The 20,211-nt window shown below is 44.0% G+C and overlaps 1 protein-coding gene across 1 annotated transcript in view; it reads left to right on the top strand.

Moving 5' to 3' along the window:
- The first annotated feature begins 1,807 nt into the window (after positions 1-1,807).
- LOC126536343 (guanylate cyclase soluble subunit beta-1-like) overlaps positions 1,808-20,211 on the top strand; it is a 94,914-nt gene continuing 76,510 nt past the window's right edge. The window contains exon 1 of the mRNA XM_050183274.3: positions 1,808-2,807. Within this exon, the coding sequence (XP_050039231.1) occupies positions 2,805-2,807 (3 nt within the window). The 5' untranslated portion in view covers positions 1,808-2,804. The remainder of the gene's footprint in view (positions 2,808-20,211) is intronic.

Genomic DNA, 20,211 nt, shown 5'->3' with positions numbered 1-20,211 from the left:
AATTCTTTACCACGATGCCAAATTTCGTTCTGCTCTGCTGCAAACATCGTAGCTTCGCTCAGACGGTATCTCTTGAATTAGATAAGTAACGCTGCTTGCTATTTCTTCTACTAAGACTTACCCCGATTTATTCCACCCTTAATTACGTTACAGCCCTTACATATATAGTAAAAAATGCTCCGGAAACGTTGTGCTTGTGCAAGATACCTGTGTCTTAGAGCTCATTGTTTTCTTTTTCGCTAGAGACTTTGCAACCCAGTTCAATATCTGGGCGCTTCAGCTTACTGTAAATACTGCGCAAAATAAACAAATTACGTCTCCGATACACTTTATCGAGTTCAGTGACAATGTTATCAAGATCTATTCTTTTCTTTTTTTTTGCTTTATCTTTTCTAGTGTCCAACACACATTCGCTGTTTTGCCTAAACCAACGAGGGCATTTTACTGAACTATTGATGCGTCTATGGTTTTCTGGAATCATGTAATATTTGTGAAGTTCGTTTAACACTTATTATTCACGGTGCACAGTTACGGCCTATACAAGCGTCCCCAAGAAACGCCATTTGTGCTTTCTTCATCGCGCTCCGTGCCGCTGGGGAGTTTATCTGACTTCATAATCTAAATTACTGGCAGAGATGGCCTGCTTAGGGGCTTGCATACCTTCAGGCAACCTCGCGGCAAAGCGTTTCTCACAGTCTCAGCATTCCGAATAATCCCTTCGAAGCCTCGAAATCCCTGATGCTTAATGCGTTCTGAACTTCCGGAGAGCAGTTCGGAGCGTTATCGACGTCAGATCGGCGACCGGAAGCAGGATTGCGTCCTTCTAGTAATTGTAATAGAGATTAAAGATCTGTCTGAGGAGTTCCGAAGAGCTGAATCACATGTTCATTGACAAGCACTGGTGACAGAAAAAAAAAAAACAGGACGCATAAAGCAAATCATTCGTATCACTTTCGAGTTATTTTTCTTGTGCTCCTAAATTGCCTTAACAAAGCCTTTTCTTTGACAACCGCTTATGTAATCATTTTTTTTTCAATATAACTTTAATCAAAACTTCGAAAACACTGCGGCTCATAAAAACAAAAAGGATGGACCGCAGCATGCAAAAGAAAAAGAACGGTGGAGCACATACACACAAAAAAAAATTAAGCCACATTGGAATCACCGCTTCACGGAATGTTTCTGTCGGGAGGCCGTCCTTAATGGAAAGCACCTTTGGATCGTAAATCGTAATTTCGAAGCGGCGTCGTTATAAGAACGTTGTTTACGCAAACGACCCAGACATTTATACGATTCCCTATTCAGGCGTTATAAATAATGTTTCAAATGCGCTGGTAAGAATCTCTGCTCGCACCCGTCGTCACCATCCCGTCTTAATATTTCGTTTTTATTATCGCGTTTAACCTTCCGCGTTTACGCACGTGCTTTGAACAACATTCTTAGTTATTCGGCGAGTGCATCTTAGAAACAATAGCGCGAAACTGAAAAAAAAATGAAAGGCGGGGTGCTAAAGACGCCGCGAAAATTACAGTTCTGCCGCGCGGCTACACGCAATTCACCTCCTTGCCGCTCAACGAACCGACGACGAGAGGCACAAAGAGAGCAGCGTCCCGAGCGGGAGTGCCTTCCAGGCTGGCTCGTCGCGGCTCGGAATTTATTAGCGCGCTTTCGGAAGCCGCAGGCGTAAACGGCGGCGGTGGAACTGCGATGCGTTTGCACGACCGGGCGCGGTAAAATCCGATGCCATTCGATACACCCACTCCGGCAGACGGCGTCGCAAGCGAGCAGCCGACTCGAGAGAAGGGCGGAGAGAAGGAGGGAGTGCTGCGACGGCCGCGCCCTCTCTCCTCGAATGCCGCCGCCAGGACCCGGGGCCTGCGAGGAGGCGGGCCCTGTGCTTCTTCGGCACAGGCGGACCAGCCGCTCTCAGACTTCGAGCGGCGCCCAAAAGGAGCGCCCGTAGTTGGGACGCCTCAGCGAGTGTAGGGCCCCCTTTGCTGCTGCTGTTGCTGGCCCCTGGTGGCATGTAGATAACTCGTCCCTGGTCGTCGTTTGGTGAGAAGACGTGACGACCTGGCGCCGCTGCTCAGATCGAGATGACAGTGCGACGACACTTAGATTCCCGTCCGTGAAGCAGCGACGATTTGCGCGCACTGTTTTTTTTTTCTTCTTTTTGACGGTGTTGTCAACTCTCGAGGAAGAAATGTTGGCGACTGGTTGGTGAACAGCCCACAACTCATGAGGCATTCCAAGACGGACCTGAGGACTTGTCGTTGTTATTACTCCATTTGGACCAAGTCCTGTCTCTTGAGTGGCACGCCCTTGCTTTTCCACGCAAACGGGGTGAAGGAGACTTCAACCCATAAAGGAGATATTTTTTTTAAGAACTGAACCGTGGAAAGAAAATACAGAGCACATAGGTTTCGACGTAGGGAAGTGCTATTTGGGCAGACTGATGAGCCTGCGGCCACTGCTTGGAGCACCAGGAGTAGACTGTGCCACTTGAACCCTTAACATTTGTTTAGCAATAATTCCAATGAGGCCAACCGCTTCAAGAACATCTACCTGAAGCGTTGTTGAGAAACTGGCTGATAAGTGAGCATACTAAACATTCATCATCCTTTGTGAAGCAAACAGTCCCACTCCTTAAAGAAACAGCGGGAGAGAAATCTCATGACTTTATTCTTCCGGAGGTATATCCAAGTGAATTCTGATTGGGATATCATCTTCTCACGACTGGAACTCTCCCGAACCTATACTTCGGATTTTTCTTGCTCACTCTCTTGAATACATCATAAAAAGAAATGGTAAGAGAAAATATTTTTCTTACATAATATTGCATGCCGATAAAAAAGAAAACTTGCAGACTTTGCATGTTTGAAACCATTACATCTCTTGACCTAGAACAATTGCTAAAATCCTTATGGCATTTCCTTCCCTGCTTCCAGATTTTCCTGTTTCTATGGTATAACTGTAAATTCCATCCCTCTCGGTTTATTACCTTGACAACTAGCATCACTGTTATCAAACGGACATTTTTAGGATGCTCAAAATATTTTAACCTTTAAGCCTTTGTCTTTGTGTAAGACAAGAATACTTCTTTTGTGTGTCTTTTGTTTCGATGTGTGACATTTTATTAACACGCTTTGATTACAGAAAATTTCATCGTTAGAATGTTTGCACATTCATCTTTTCCTGGAACAAAAATATTTAGCTTATCCTGTTGGACAACATAAAAAAGTAAAGAAACCAGAAGAGTAAGATGTCATACCTAATTAAAGAATTCGAACAAAAATAACACGTACTGTTGAGCACCGTCTTTCAAAATCGTGCTTCTTATATGTACGATTAAACTGTTTTTGTTGCTCCAGGATGCCTAACGGGAACCATTTCGTGCTTATTATTGAAACTTCTCTTGGCTGGAGAAGCGATTGAACAGTTTTTTTTTTCTGTTTTGTAAGATTGTGCCAACTAGCATATGTTTTCCCGCCTACCGACAACTCGGCATAAGGTACATAAAGTCTAAACGTTCCTTTATGTATTCCTTTATTCTCTTTCCTTTATGTATTCTTCCTTTCACAATAGGCAAAAATATAATTTGTTTATCGCAGGATGAAACGTTTACGAATAAATTTAGCTGAAATACGTGAGACCTTGGCTGGTGTTATCATAAGAATAAAATGTGCCGCACGATGGCGCATGCAGTTAGTGTCCTGAGTGTAGCTTGTATGTAATGAAATATTTACGGATTGCTTCAGTGGAGAAAAACATATTACATAAGATATGGAAACACGACTTCCCGGATAAATAGGGGGGTGCGAATAGTAATCTTTAAGACCAACTTGAATACGAATCAAGTAGTGCCAGAAGTTAAATGAATCGAATGCTATATTGAATGCTCTTCGAATTGGTTTCTAATAATTAACAGCTCTTTTCACAAGTATATTAAAACAATGTTCACGTCCTATAGTACTAATACCATCAGGAAGTTTATGCTCTCACAATGCACGTTATGCAGATTTGCTCATTAAAAGCATAAATAGAGCCTTGGGAAGAAATATATCGTTTGTACATATACCCATGTCTGTCTGAGTGCACAAATGATAGTGGTTTAGCAGGTAGAATATGGTCCCCTGAGTAACGTTACCTGGTACGTGTACGTAACATGTGTTTCACGCTTCTTGTGACCGCGGCAGTAAAGCTTATCGTACGTTCGCGCCAATTTTACGTTTGAGCAAAGTTGACAATTCCTTAACATGCGAAAACTATTCAAAATATATTCCTATTTACGTACAGTGAGTATTCGATTCAATAACCGAACCACATAGCACAGTTCCCTGTTCGTTATTCGAAAGTTCCGAACATTCTCAGACCCCTAAGTCATACAGGCAGTCTTTATTATTGACGAATAGGCTAAAGTTGAGACGCTCTTATTAATCACGAAGCTGAAATAGCGTGCAGAAAACAATCCTCAAAGATAACAGTCTAGAGTGCCGAAGGCTGCGGGCCCCTCCCGGAACGTGAAACTGTTTAAGCTGATCACGCATACTTTTTTCTCTACTTTCGTCCATGATTACGTCTACTTATTACATCCAAATACGTCGTCGGCTCCGTGTATAGCGACACATACACTTCCTGTTCACTCAAGTAACCTGCAAATGTGTTTCTTTGCATTGCATACGAGCCATGCGACTGAGAGTACAGAGTGAGAGCAAAGTCTACAGACCCAGACAGAAGTGTCTCAAAGGACATTAACTTTCGCCCTTTGAAAGTAGTCTCGGAGGCTGCTTCTAAGACCTACGAAACAGAGATTTCCCCGGCAAATGTATGCTACCTTTGAACACCACCGGATTGAGTGTAAAAATAGACAGAAGTGCACAAGGAACCAGATGAAATCCTATGCATCAAAACAGGAATGAAACATATTAGGGGTGTGCAATTTGGTTGCATATAAAGCGGTCTAAGAAATTCTTCAGAACAAAAATAAACTTGTGAAGGTTAGCAGATATGCACATTCATCTTTTTTAAAGCGAAGTACGTACGATTCTCTTCACCGATGGCATGTTCTTAAATGACTGGATCCAGGAACGTTGACAACGTGACGCTCACATGATTCTGGTTCCGATTATTCTCTGTTTAGGCTCTAATGAGGGGATAAAAATTTGACGATACGGCTTTGCTCACACCCCTCTGAGCCGATGGAGCTGCAAAAAGAGCTGAAAGAGCTCCTTTTTTTTTCTTGTCATAAGGTTTGATGCAGTGATCAGCCATGCCACTTCTCAGCACATTACGCAAGAAAATGAGTGTTCTATTCTAATGAAAAGGCTGGAATATTGAAATATATTGGAGAATAATTAGGAATGCTCAAAATAAAAATATATGCATGCTACTGAAAATATAAGTTTACCCTAACGCATTATAAGGCTGTGCAGAGAGCAACATTAAACTACGCATATCGTGTAGACATTTTTAGTATTATTACATTTTCGCAGTTTAGGCATGTGCTTTTGTCAATAGAATGGTAATTGTGTTTTTTGTACAAGTACGTTCGTCCACCATGAAGGCCCTCAGCTGCTGTGAAGACGATTCCTTTGTATCTTCACATTGGCAAATGGCGAGTTCATTATTTCATGTGAACTCGTCGTCTATTGTGTCCGACTTCTTGCACTTTTAAGTCCATGAAAACTTCAGCCTTTAAAGAAATGTCCCATCAAGCTTAAAAAAAAGCGAAAAACTTGCTAAAGATGTTTTTTTTACAAAGGCAGTAATTGAGAAACAGACATTAAACTTCGCACACAAACTTGCAATAGTGTTCCGCACAATTTGGTTGAACTCTGTCTTGCTGCCATTTTTAACTACACCAGGGTAGTTGGACAAATTATTCGCTCCTCATGAAACAAACTGATAAAGCTTCAGAACACACAGATATGTAGTTTATTGCAACAGCCGTAATTACCCACTCAGTTTGAATTTCGTGCACACATAACCCAGGATCTTCCCTTTAGCTTCTTTGAATCTAAACGAGGTGGCTTGTACAATTCATTGCGGACACCAAAGAAAAAAGGTACATTCCTCGCTATCACGCGTGGAAAAAGCGAGAAAACAAGGGTTAAATATTCATTTGTAAGGCTTGTATTGAAAATAGAAAATAACAATTTTCACCACGCACTACACTTTATATTCCCCCTATTTTCGCTGAGCTTGAAGTTATCTTGTGCTGTTGCTGCATGATGCTGGGAAACATCGCGGACAATCTGAGCCTAACACACTGGAACGCTTCGACAAGTAACTTTCGTCGAGTGCTATAACTAACCTGCACAGATTAACCATTAATCGCTCGTCACTCGCAACATGGTTCCTAGTTTAACGAAATGAAAGCGCCGTGCCTCCCATAGCTAATCAAGGAGACCGGGCTATAGTAACCGCACGCCTTTGTCAACGCATAAAGTTTGGGTGAAGACAAGTATTCAGTAATTATTTTCGAAGCACATAACTAACCTACACTCTTCGAACTTTTGGCACGTGTTACCGATTGTGTGGCCCCCATTTTCTGAAACAATGAAGTCTATGCTTGTCTAGTCCTCTCAGGAAAGCGCTGAAACTTGTGAAGCCTTTTATACAATGCCTCTAAACAGGCCGTAATTGAAGGTGCGGCAACATTTACCCTTAATTTACCCGATATATTCAAAGTTTGCCGGCGCGTTTCCTATATTGGTGGTCACATTTTCTCGAAGTGTAAACTTTGTTAGTTATCTAGGTCTTTTCACAAAAGCGCGAAAAGTGGCATATAACGTTTTCGAGCGCTTCTATAGTCGGAATAACAGATTCGCTGTAACATCAGATGGAGTTGACCTCTAGGTTACATTAGACGACCGGCTTCCCTCATCACTAATATTGTTATTTAAGAATTGTTTGTCTTTCCTTTTTTTTTTAATGGAGTTTTACGTGCCAAAACCACTTTCTGATTATGAGGCACGCCGTAGTGGAGGACTCCGGAAATTTCGATCACCCGGGGTTCTTTAACGTGTACCTAAATCTAAGTACACGGGTGTTTTCGCATTTCGCCCCCATCGAAATGCGGCCGTCGTGGCCGGGATTCGATCCCGCGACCTCGTGCTCAGCAGCCCAACACCATAGCCACTGAGCAACCACAGCGGGTTGCTTGTCTTTCTTGACACACGTTCGCCCGCTAAAAAGCGAAATTTTTGTCTCAGTTTTTGCAGCGATAGATTCTTCCAGTTCAATACAGTGTGGCAATACTGCTAGAGTTTTAAGATATTCGGAGTGAAATATCTCGGTTACAGGCCACGTGAACCAAAGAACATAGTTGCGAAAAGCTTCTGTTTAACACAACCTAAAACACAGCTTATGTTCTGTACTAAGTATATCGTGTGCTTAGAACTAAAAAGTCAAATCAAACTTAATCCGTGCGTCATGGTTTTGGCGTACAGTCTCCTTTCCTTTTCTTTCTTTCTTATTTGAGGAAAGGGAGGGAGCGGGAGGGGGGAAGACGCCTTGACGTCACCATAGGCCTCGCTTCTCGCATTTTGGGTTTCTGGTTTAATTGGTTCATATTTATTATCTATGGTTGAACAGGAGGCAAAATAATGTGACGTAAGACGGAAGGGACGCTTGGTACTGTCCTGTTCTTACCTCACATTGTTTCGCGTTCTGTTACACTAAAACAAGTATGAACAGTGGTGCTCAAATGACATTCTCTGCAATCAAGCCGATAACTCCAGGAAAAGCTTTTGCGTGCTTCAATAGCCGCCGTAGTTGCTTTTAGTAATTTTTCGCGCTTACTCCGATATTACAACTTTGTACGTTAAGGATATTTCCAAGTATCAAGTTTCCCAAACTAGGATAGTCTGAGGCGCTGCCAATGTGTTAAACTCGACTACGTTATGCATCACTTCGAAGAAGAAAAAAGAAGTGCTCGTATGCGTGAGAGGGCAGGAGGTGGCGAATCCTTTTGCTAAAAATGCAGTCTACGCATGTTATGGTGGTGCATATATGCCCGTGCCGAGGTAGGCAGCTGTTCCTAAACGATATTTATCCGAAGAAAAATCTAAAGCTGTACGAGCTGATAAATTCTATTAATATAATAAAAACACGAATGGGCGATGTAAGGGAGGACAACACCCAAAGCGCTAATCCACGTGATCGAAATTCAAGCTTCTATGTCCCCGTCTTACTTTCAGTGAAGTCTACCCAGAAGTTTTCTACTTGAGGGATCAGGAAATAAAATGCACCATTCATGGAAAACATGTTATCACTGGTAAGTGGTAACATATGTACCGCCACTTTCATCTCAGGCATTCTGACAAATTGCTTCGCAAATGCGATTACGAGATATCAGGAATGCCACTACTGGATATGAAGCGTGCTAATTTGGATCCGTTCGCAGCGCTCGTGTCTGTCGTCGTCTGCTCTTGAACCCCTCTAAAGCGTTGCTTCGTAGCCCGAACATGATCTTGGCCGTGCACAAATTCCAGCAGTGACCAGATTGGCGTCTTACGCTCGTGGAACACTACTTGAACACATTGAACCCGTCTGAGTATTACTCTCGCCATTCCTTGTATGAGTTTCCAGTCTATCGGACCATAAGCCTGCATACGCTTTGCTATTTGAAGCGCTCCGCCATGCAGACAGAACCCCATGTGGAAGCATTAATAAGCATAGATGGTTGTCGCATAGATGACAGTCGCATAGATGAGCGGTTAACTGACGTCCATAAAATACTTAGACTCGATTACCGAGGCAGTCGCGCTCAATACGTGTGCGTTTAACGTCAACAGCGAGAATGGTGCGATGAGCCCTCAATGAAGGCTATTTTTCACCGTATAAAGGAGTACCAACGCGGCCAAAATTTAATTAAAAACAAATTTTATAAGGCATGGAAACATGGTAAACAATCTATCTCGTAGGCGACAAAAAAAGCACTTGAGCCACTTTTTCTTGGTTCGGTATAGAGCCACCAGCCTGTTCCACTTTCTGCGGTTAAAACGGCTGTGCTGCTGCTCATTTCATGATATCGGAATGGTATCAATTAGAGCTCAATAAGGAGCATACATTTTATATAGAAAAAATATGTATACGTAGAAATCTTTTTTTACCCTATATTCTCGAGATCTCAGCATTCAACCTGGATTTTTAGGGTTTCTCTCCAAATTTCTCTCTATGCTCTCCAAATTTTCCATAGGAACACGAAATAAAATAACTGTCTATATACAGGAACTCAAGTGAGTAAAAAATATGCCGAAAGCGTGTTATTGTGGACTGTATTTGGTTTTCAATGTCACTGTAAGCGCGAGGTGTATACAGCAAAGACAGAAACACACGCTTCGAGCAATGACTCCGTTACAATTCTGCTCAGTTTTTTTTTTCACGACCAACACGCAGAGCCAAGTAAACTTATATTGTTTGCAAGGCCAATAATGATCTAAGCAACTTGTGACATCCGAATAAAGTTTTTTTTTCATCGTTCTACAAGAAAAACTTCAGCACGATGATGCTGCATACATTTATCGGTAAGCAGGCGCAGGTATGCGTCCCAGCACCTGCAGTAGCATGCCAGGCTGACAGCCAGGCAAATACATTAAATATAGCATCTATCTATCTATCTATCTATCTATCTATCTATCTATCTATCTATCTATCTATCTATCTATCTATCTATCTATCTATCTATCTATCTATCTATCTATCTATCTATCTATCTATCTATCTATCTATCTATCTATCTATCTATCTATCTATCTATCTATCTATCTATCTATCTATCTATCTATCTATCTATCTATCTATCTATCTATCTATCTATCTATCTATCTATCTAATCTCTTATCCCGCTACTGCACTATCGCTCTGGACAATCAAACTCGTGAAGCACTGTGTGTAAACTGAAATTTTGGGAAGTAATCTTGCCGCAGTGCCAATTTTCTATTTCATGCATCGAAGCATTCTGCCACCCCAAGTACACAGCCTCGCAAAGGCGCCAAATTCTTCGACAGACTGCTGCATACAAAACGGCAGTCTCTCTCCCTATATATATATATATATATATATATATATATATATATATATATATATATATATATATATATATATATATATATATATATATATATTGACACTTACCGGTGATAATAGAGGAACGCTATAGGCTTGGCAAGACGCGTCTCGACTAGGCGGCGTACCTTCCGCGAGCTACACGGCACTGCTGGCAGTGTCAACAGAAACCGGATGATGAAGCCACGACAGCGGTAAGTAATTCAACGTTGCGCTATAAAGAAAAGCTTACGAAATCCATTATATACCATCGGAAAGTCAAAAAAAAAAAAATACGGCGAACAACAATACCTGAACAAAATTCCGTACCGAGGCCGGCACACTTCAAGCGTTGTGGAAGAACCAGCGTAGTGAATAACACACTACCAATAAAAACGCCGGCAGAGCTCCATCTCTATGTGGCGGCGCTGATCGGTCACAAGGAAAAAGGGGGGAAAATGCGTTTCTCTTGGGGCAGGCAGGAACTGGCAGAATGTACGAACGTATGTGCGAACATTTCTTTCTTCCGGATTCTGCAATGTTTTCTCGTTGTTTATCTTTTCCACCGTATACATCTACACACACGTGCTCGAGCACCCATGTTCTTCTATATGTGCCAGGCGAATAGAGAGCGAGGAGGAGAGCACGACACCGGGGCGGCTGGCAGAATTCTCACGCGTTGAATTTTCCCGGTGACACCGCCGCGGGCTTTAAGGGACGAGAGCACGCCTGCCTTTTCTGGTTCGGAGCACTTGGCGAAGCGGATAGTTCGACACGAGATGACACGCTATAAGCAGGGCACCGTGCGGCAGTAGTGGCTGTACGAAGCCATGCTTCGCGGTTTAGGGAAAACAAAAGTCAAAGGGAAACGCGCTAGTATACTGGGGCTTTGCGTCGTATACTTAACATACAACCGCCATTGTTTCTTACGCCTTCCTTGTGACGCCATTATGGTCTTTGTACAGATATGATGTATAAGACTTCCCGTATTGAAATTGCAAAGTGACGACGCTATAAAACGTTTCTTTAGTCTGTGGATTAATCAAATGCATTTCTTTCGATCTTGCTCGAGTGCTTAAAGAATGGAATATTAAGCACCTGTTGTCCACAGTTACCAACGGTAACGTGAGCAAAACTGGTTAGGGATCCGGCTACGTAAGTTGCGTCAAGAAAAATCAAATTAGCATGATCCCAAAGAAAACGTTGCCCTAATATTTGCAAACATCAGGGCAACATCTCTGCTTATGCGTGATTCCAAAGAATGTATACACTTTTCGCTAGACGTTGCTGAGTGCTTAAAGCGTGCTTCACCTTCGCCGTGGGTCGGCCCGGTATTGCACAAGCTTCAGGATTGGCCCACATTTTGTCCACGGCCAGGACACGAAAAATGCCCACCTAGGAGGGTCTAACAGCTTCGCTGTTAAAGTGGTAACGGGTAAGCGAGATAAAGAGCACAAAGGCGATCACCTGAGTTTCACGTCACGTCAATTGCCATTTAGTAGAATTCCGATAGGGCAGCTCCAAGACACTCCCAATAAAAATCTCAAGCACCAACCACAGGACAAACTGAATAGCGCCTGAAACGTCTTCAGGCTATGTATGACGGAGGCTACACATGACACACACTATGATTATGTACACAGCTCACCCGCTTATAACCATAGAATTTGCTGAATATATAACTCCATTCTTAATTTATATAGATACTTTGAAATAAACGCAACACTGAATACTTTTCCCTAAATGCATTGCATGGATGGATATATAAAGCGATTTGTTACTATCTATCGAAATAAAAGTAGCCGATGTCGAAACAGACCGCACCCATGAACAATTAGCCGGCTCCGCGCGATCTACGCTTCGAAGTCGAATCAAACCATGTGGGTTACCGTCCAGAAGCTGCACGTGAGAAAAAGCCGCACTGGAGGCCTCGGATTTATTTTGGTAAATTAGCTGCGTTTTTTTTTACGTACACCTAAATCTAATTATACAAGAACTTCTGTATTGCAGCGCGATCGGAATGCAGTTGCCACAGCTGGGAGACCAACTCAGCTATAACTACTGAGCCTTCACGGTGGGAACTATAGGCACGTAACTCAATCTTACGAGTAAAACGTTGTGTTAGCGCATAAAAATATATTCCGTACTGCGTACACATGAAGCAGCAGAGTGATGTCCGTAGCTTACTATCACTACGTGACGTTCTCAAGGACATGGGACAAGCCGCTGGGAAAAGTACTTCGTGTTACTCTTTACTTGCATGCTTGAAAAACTGAAGGCTTCAGAGCACCCTCAAGCACCATAAGCTGTCTCTCTTGCATGTAACGCCATCCTGGCGTCCTGAAGTAACGTAAACGTGCGATAAAGGTGCACTACGGATGTGGCGTTTCATTCGTGCTCGCGCCACACACGCACCCACGGTGCGACGCCACGTGTGCCCTGCCCTAGCGGATTAGGTTGCAAAGCGTTTGTGAAGGGTCGCGCGCGCGGCCTCATCACAAAGGCAAGTCCTTCGCAGAAAAGAAAGAAAGAAAGAAAGCACAGGGACGCGCATTTCTGCATACACTCGTGCCATGAATCGTTTTACAACTTCACCTGTAGCTACCTGAAGCTCTACGTCAGTCTGGTGCCGAAAATGTTCGCAGCGTGCGACTGGAACTCCAGGTTTTAAACAAAAAGCGGCCAGGGTGTCGTCCGGACAGCAACGTGAGTCACGAGTGTAGCTGCCTTTCATTGATGGCTAGCAAATTTATTGAAAGGCCTCTGTAGTACAGTGAGGCGGCACTTCGCAAGCAGCACATTGCTGACGAAATCTCCTTGCAGCGTCGGCCCTATAGCTCTCTCGCTCGTGGTGGCAGCGCGTGCCTGACCGCTCGTACTCGTTTAAGGCGTGGTAATAGTGGGTCAACACGAGCCTTATAAGACGCCGACGCCAACGATTCGCGGACTATTCAGCACAGCGTGTCGCTGAGACCGTGTTATAATACCAGGCTGACAACGATGCAACCCACGAGCACGAGTTCTCGTAGTGTGACGGACTTTCGTGTCAACGGTACCGGCAAAATCAGCGTACTGATCATCTTTAGAATGAGAGAAAGCTGAGCTAGTTGGTAAGGATTCATTATGCAAAAAAGAGGAAAAAAAAAAGAAGACACAAAACTCATCTGCGAAAGCTCAGGAATGGTATCATTCATGATACCATTCCTGAGCTTGCGCAGATGAGTTTTGTGTCTTCTTTCTTTTTTCGCCTCAGTGCTCCCTTCAGTTGATAGTTGGCGTTCGTGTTGTCCACTTCTCTACCCTTGTGGCCTGTCTGCACACCTCACCTCTTTTTTGCATAATGGTCATTGTTCTGTGGATGTATGCACAATCGGCCACTAACCCGACAAAGCGATAGCCTCAGCGCCTTCGCCTACATATATAATTATACGTGCACCAGATGAATTGGAACATGCTTTCTACGTTTAAACGCACAAACTTCAGCCCTTTCGAGCCGTGCACGTGAAGTTTGTGCCGATGTTGATCCTGTTCACTGAAGGTTAGGTCTAGTAGAACCATCTACTTCTTGGACCCGCTACCGGCGGCCCTAAACTGAAAAAGTGAGCTGACGAAGAAAACTGCTTTTACAGTTCGGTTCTCGCCTTAGAAATTTGAAATCAACGACTATTCACTTCACACGACGGGCACAGAATGAGCGGGAAGCCGAGACACACTGCCGTGACAATATCTGTACGTCACCGTTCCCGAATGTTGCTAGTCGCATTCGCTATGTGGATGGGTGGGTGGGTACGTGCTGTCACGCTAATAGATGTCTTGTCCCACAGGTACACTGTTTATGTTTGCCTCAAACGGCAAACAGGTGACGGTGCGTGCGGTGCACCGAGCGGAGGAAAGAGATGCATGCAGTTTAGCTAGGCTCTTCAGTAGTCTAAACAGCTGCCACGCTCAGTTACCGACGCTGTCAGCGATGGCACCCGCGTTTTCGCCAAAGAACATTTCTTTTTTTGCATGATCTATAAATGAGTGTTCATACGAGAATGGCTTTGTCTAATTATACTTTGTGGAACGCACAAACTGTAGGTATGATGCGGTTAAAATAAAGCCAGAATCAGCAATAACAGCCCGTAATATATACACATCTGGTTCATAGTCGCCGTTTAGGGGAGTCGGCCGCTAATATTGGCTAGTCTCAGGGTAAAAGAACGTGGCTAACATGCGCAGATATATGTATATTTTGGTACGTATCGGCATTATTTCAGATCAGCCATGTGCCATTTCCACAGTATTTGTGGCTATAGATGTCCATAGATGTCCATGTAAAGAAAAACACCCCCTTAGTAAATCGGACGCGCGAGGACGCGGTCGAAGGCTTCTTGAATATGTGAAATGTCTAAATAATGTGTAGAAGGAATACAAAAAAACGAGTTGCAAGTACAAAAATGAGCGACAACAAATTATGAACCAGCCACGCGTCTGCAGACAGAACTAAACGTGCCTTTATCGGCTGCATTGCAAGCACAACAGCGCACTCAGTCCTCCTGCCCCAGTAGTCGGTGAGTAATATATGGCTTCATGGAACGACAGGCTGTCCCTGAGAAGATGATAATAAGTAATCGCAATTCACGCAACGCGCAACCGAGGCACATTTAACATGGGTGGTACACAAATAAACAAGCGAAAGCCTCGGTACCCTTCCATAATGTTTATAGAGGCGTATGCAGAGGGTCTGGACTGGAAAACTTTATTGTGGTCCTGCGGGACGCGCTTAATTAGCGCGTAGCGGGCGTCTCCCACGTAGAGACCGACAAGAAGTACCATGGCGGCCACTTCGCGGGCTTGGTGGACGGGCCGTTGCTGGTCGGCGAGTAGTGAGCTTCTGAGAGACTACTCCCACTTGTCCGAGGTAGAGTCTAGAAGGGCGTTTCTACACGCAGAGCGTAGCACAGGAAAATAAAAGAAGGTGGATTGCTCACCTCACGCAAACATGCTCTGCAAAAGACAATCTACCCCTTTGTCCTCGCTCCAAACCCCCTTTTCTTACCCCTTGTGTAGAGTAGCAAAACGGACGCTTGTGTTGTTGACCTCGCTGCCTTTGCTTCACTTGCTTTTTCCCGGTCTAAGCGATGCTACAAAGCGAACAGCCTACAAAAGGCTTCGTATAAAACGAAGGTGAGGAAGACGGGAGGAAACAAAGGCAGGGAAGTTAACTAGGCTTTCCAGTTTGCTACCCAACACTTGGGGAGGGGGAGCGAAAGAAAGAGCGAGAGAGAGAGCGGAGACGCGCGTCCTGATCACGCTTTCACGTACACTAAGTCAGGTGCAGCGCATCTAAAGTCTGTCACCTTCAGCTACTGTAGAAGAGCTCGAGTGGCTTTCTGGACTAATAAGCTGCGATGAGAGACTTCCCTCGTATAAAATTATTCCCCCAGCGTGAGAGGAGTACATATTTTTTATTGTTGGAGCACACGTCTCACGAAAATCGAAAGTTCCCTCCCGATGTATGTTTTATATTTTACGCATATGTTATGAAAAGCCTCGGTGACGGTCGGTTCCCGGGTTCGATCCCTGTAGCAGGGGGAAATTTTTTTAATTTGAGAAGGTTTATTTCTGAGGTAGCCATGTGAGGTTTCCTTTGTAGCTTAATGACACTCTCGTATGACCGACAATTCGTTCCTTTTTGCATATTTTCTCAGAACTGATTTGCCATATGTTGTGAATCTTTAAAACTGAGCCATTTGTCTGTTTAAATAACTTTACGTCAATAATCTCTGTCATAACAATAGAAGAAATATGAGGAGACAACACACACGTTGGAATCGATGCAAAGCGAAGCTTTCTTGAAGTGGTTCTTTAGATGCTATGCAAATAACCCGATGCGTACAATTCATGCTGTTCAAGAGGTAATCTTATGCAATGTTTATTTTTTTGAACAACATAGGTCACAACTCTGATGCAATTAAATTTTTCATATTAATGCACTAAACGCTCAGAAGCTACGCTGAAATCCCAGCATCAAATTACGATCACGATTACAAGACGACGCAATTATGCTATGATTCCATTACGGCGACAGAATGTATTTGGGGGCGTAATAACGATGGTATGGCGATGATGAAATTATGGTGACTGCACGATGACGACGTTGTGATGACGAAGGCATGATAGATAGCGAAATTACTGACCGACGAAATCGCCAGACAGTTATGAGAGCGAAAAAAAGGAAGACAGCAGCGAAACGAAGGACAATGGAATCTAGGCGATGTAATGATGACGATGGCACAACAACGACAGCACGACACCGACTGCGTGTTTGTATTGTAGCTCTCGCGCTCGCTTACGTACATCACCTGTCGCTCCGGGTCGCCTCGGTATGCAGAATATATGGAACAACTTTATGCGCGGCCCGATACCCACCAATCCTGGTAGACAGCGCCAGCACCTTCGCATGTATGTCCACAAATATATTCGCGGAGATACTGACCAGTCGAGCAACAGACAACAGCCAAGCCCAAGCCCGTGAGAATAGGCAAAGAAAGCTTAACTATAAAATAGTTTGAAAGTTTTTGTGTGTATTAAAAAGGAGAGTTTTCTTAGGTGAGTTTGCGACATGCTTCAATGGCAGGCATGAGTTTGTAGCTAAAATTTATAACAAAAAATTGCTTAAGTAAGTGTCGAAACCCAACCAATTTTGTATGCGAAGGAAACTATGGAAACAGAAAGGAGAAAAAGATTACAAAAAGGAAATAACGCAGAAACTCATCTGATAGTTGTTTAAGTATGCGTAAGCATTGTGCCACTTGCTCATGTCCACGCTGCCCGGCGTCATTATAAATGTTATCAAACTTTATCCGACCAGAAGGAAGCTTATCAACCCTTATCAGTCATTACCAAACTTATTGGACTAGATCCGACCCTTATCACCAATATTAGTTAATATCAACTCTATCGGACTCGACCTGATTCTTGTCAACCTGTATTTGCTTTTATCCACCTTATCGGACGTGATCCGACCCTTATCAAATTGTATCGGTCCTTATCGACCTTATACGACTTTATCCGACCCCTATCAACCCTTATATGTGCTTATTAACATTATCGGAATTGATCCGATCATAATAAGCCCTTATCGCTCTTTAGTACCTTATCAGTCCCGTCGAACCATTATCAACCATATTGAGACCCATATAACCCCTCATCACTCCTTATCATCCTTATCAAGTGATCGACTGCTTATCTGTCTGTGTTGCGTAAAGTGAAGCGCATGAGCCCTCATGGGTAGGCGAAGGTGGGTGAAGGAATGTCCTAACGTAAGGCGCATCCCCCGACCACCGAAACGCAACGGGGATTCGGCGTGTTTGGCATTAAATTTTCGCAAGATCAGAATTTTCCTGATGTCTTCAATGCACCAAGTCGGCTCAACATGTGGTTCTAGAAATGGCGTTTATTCCGCCATCACCAAATCATTTAACAAAGCCTTCATAGAAACTGTTGTTCTATACATTATTTTCTTTATATCGATTAGTGTTACGTGACGTACAAACGGTCCATACCTCGTTAGCTGGACATAAAAATGCTTACTCATTCAAAACCCCATTTCTCCTGATAAAACAGCCTTTATTATCCCTCCCTACCAAAGCCCCTTCCCAAACACACCTAGAAAAAAATGGAGGACGCGTAAACTTCGCCTTTAAGAGTTAAACGCGATAGTTTTCAAATATCCATGACTGATTTTCACGCTTCCGCGCAACTGCAGCTTACACGTAGCCGTAATGTTTACCGGGAAATGCTGGCGGCGAAATCTGTGCACGAAGGCGAATTTTCTGGTAGAAACGCGTTTTTTTGCATGACCCTATCTTCTGTTAGTGTTTCGCACTTTCAAATTTCGAATCTTAGAATATTTAACAAAAAAGCATGAGCCGTCGGTGTTTTGTTTCGTAGAATTTGTGGGCTAACTTTGTAAAGAACTTAAGACAAGGTATGAACAACTTTAGTGATAAAGGAACAACTTAGGTGCCGCATACCATATGCGTGGTTCGGGATGGTTTGCTCGACCGCGAACGCCTACGCTGACACCGGATTTCGTGCGACACGGAGCCCCTAACGCTATCGCGTTAAAATGTGCTTTATACCCATGCGTGTCTATGCGTACCGAAACCGCTAAGCGGCGCTAAACGGCTCTATTTGGCAAGGAACCACACGCAAGCCTCACGTGGGAACTCAACAGATGGACCGTTATAACTCTGACTATAAAAAAAGAACCAAATGTTCGCTCCTCCTTTCGGAACTCGAGCCCAGAGTAAACTATAGGCAGCAAAGCAGGAGACGAGGACCGCACACGCGACGCCAACGCGACCAACGATGGCTCGGCGTCGCTGCCGACCCAGCGCCGCACATTCCCGGGCGGCGGTCTGCCACACGCGACGGCTCTGGGTTCATTTGCATTCAGCACAGCTCGGCGCTTCCTCGCAGGTGAGGCCTGCACCTTGCGTCGGGCTCGGCGAAGCGAGCCGCGTTGAAGCCCGTCGTGCGCCATACGGCGACTGCCGCACCAATTAGGGAGGTGCATGGAAGCGGTCCGCTTATGGTGTTGAAAGGAAGCAGGCTTGTCCACACATGCGGGCCCTCAAGTTCATCGTGAACTCGAGCGGAAGCTTACTCTAACCTCGAGAAACCTGTGTCGGCGCACGCTGATTAAGCGCGCCGCCGTCGCCGCGACAGCAGCAGCAATTGTGTTCACCACGACCGTTCCCTTTATCAACAATGCAAGCACGGGGTTCTCATTACAGTCATTCGTCTCGGCGGCTGAGCCTTACTTTAGTGCACTCCGGGTCTCACGTGTAAGCGATGATGAAAGTATTATTGTCACCCCTTTGGGTCACCCTATGGCCACACGACAAAGCTTTACGTTATGTAGTGATCACGACGTTGACACGAATGAACAATCGTATAGGATTTCGCGACGTGAAGGAACACTGCGGATATTTGCAGACAAGCCACTCGCTGGAAGTTTGCTTGTACTTGTTGCCGCGTAAAAGTAAGAACTAGGACAAGCACTGACCTCAAGTGCAGTGTATACAGTGCACGATGTCGTGTAGAAACAGGAACATCCGCACTATTCTTAACAGCCGCTAAGGGGGTCGTTGGTTATTCATGACTTAGAGCAACGCGTCGACTATATTTTGTTCCAGATTCTTTATCTATTTGTGCGTTTTACAAATGCGCTTCTTCAACTACGAATGTAAGTGTTATTATACTATGATTATAGCTACACTTTCGTGCTAAGTAGAATGTTCATTATATTAGCGAGGCCTCATGCTGATAGCGTTTCGTCGTTCGAACTAACGCCTTTCCATGAAAGGGGCTCTTTTTCAAGCCTGCCGTCCGATGACTGAAGTGGACACAGCACTTCACTGCAACTAATTTGCTATTCTTGCAGTAAACGTTTGTAAACATAGCACTTTCCTTCTACTTGGAGGCATCTAGAAGTGCTCTTCAAGAAAGTACTCATTTTAGGTACCACGAACAAGCTTAAGTGAACTCTATATTCGCCTCTAAAAAAGCTGTAGCCCCGGACTCGTAGAGTCAGAGCTTCTAGTGGACACGCACTCGTGAATACGTCCATTAGCCTTAATTTACTGGCTTTTATTCGCTTCATAAATCAATGTAGCTGTAAAGAAATGACTTCAGCATTTGCCTTCGTTGCAAAGGAAAGTCGTAACAGTAGCAACTTCCGGTGAGTGTTCAAATCAGGCTTTCTTAGTTCGTATTGTTATCTGATACGCTTGGTCAAGGATACGCGTGAATGCGATAACCATTGCAATTTCTTGTGGTTTCCTTTGGTTTTTCTATACTACTGCTTGATGTATCTTTTAGCTTGAGGATAAACCCTTAAGAGAAATTGACACGGTGCATGAGTTCCCCAAATAGAACGTCACTTTCCCTAGGCGCCGCCATGGCTAAAGCGCTCAGCTTTCGACACCATATAGCCGAGCTGTTTTCACTCCAAACGAGTCTACAGCAGTGATTTTACCTTTCTCTCTCTCTCTCTCTCTCTTTATTTCTTTATTTCTCTATGTATGCATGTGTGTGTGCGACTGTGTGTGCCTGCCATAGCCCTACAGTCAAGCGTGCACGATACATACTTATAAAATAAATCTTGCG

The sequence above is a fragment of the Dermacentor andersoni genome, chromosome 4 (genome assembly GCF_023375885.2).
Source record: "Dermacentor andersoni chromosome 4, qqDerAnde1_hic_scaffold, whole genome shotgun sequence".
In the NCBI taxonomy this organism is placed as follows: Eukaryota; Metazoa; Arthropoda; class Arachnida; order Ixodida; family Ixodidae; genus Dermacentor; species Dermacentor andersoni.
This window is presented reverse-complemented; position numbering and strand designations above follow the sequence as displayed.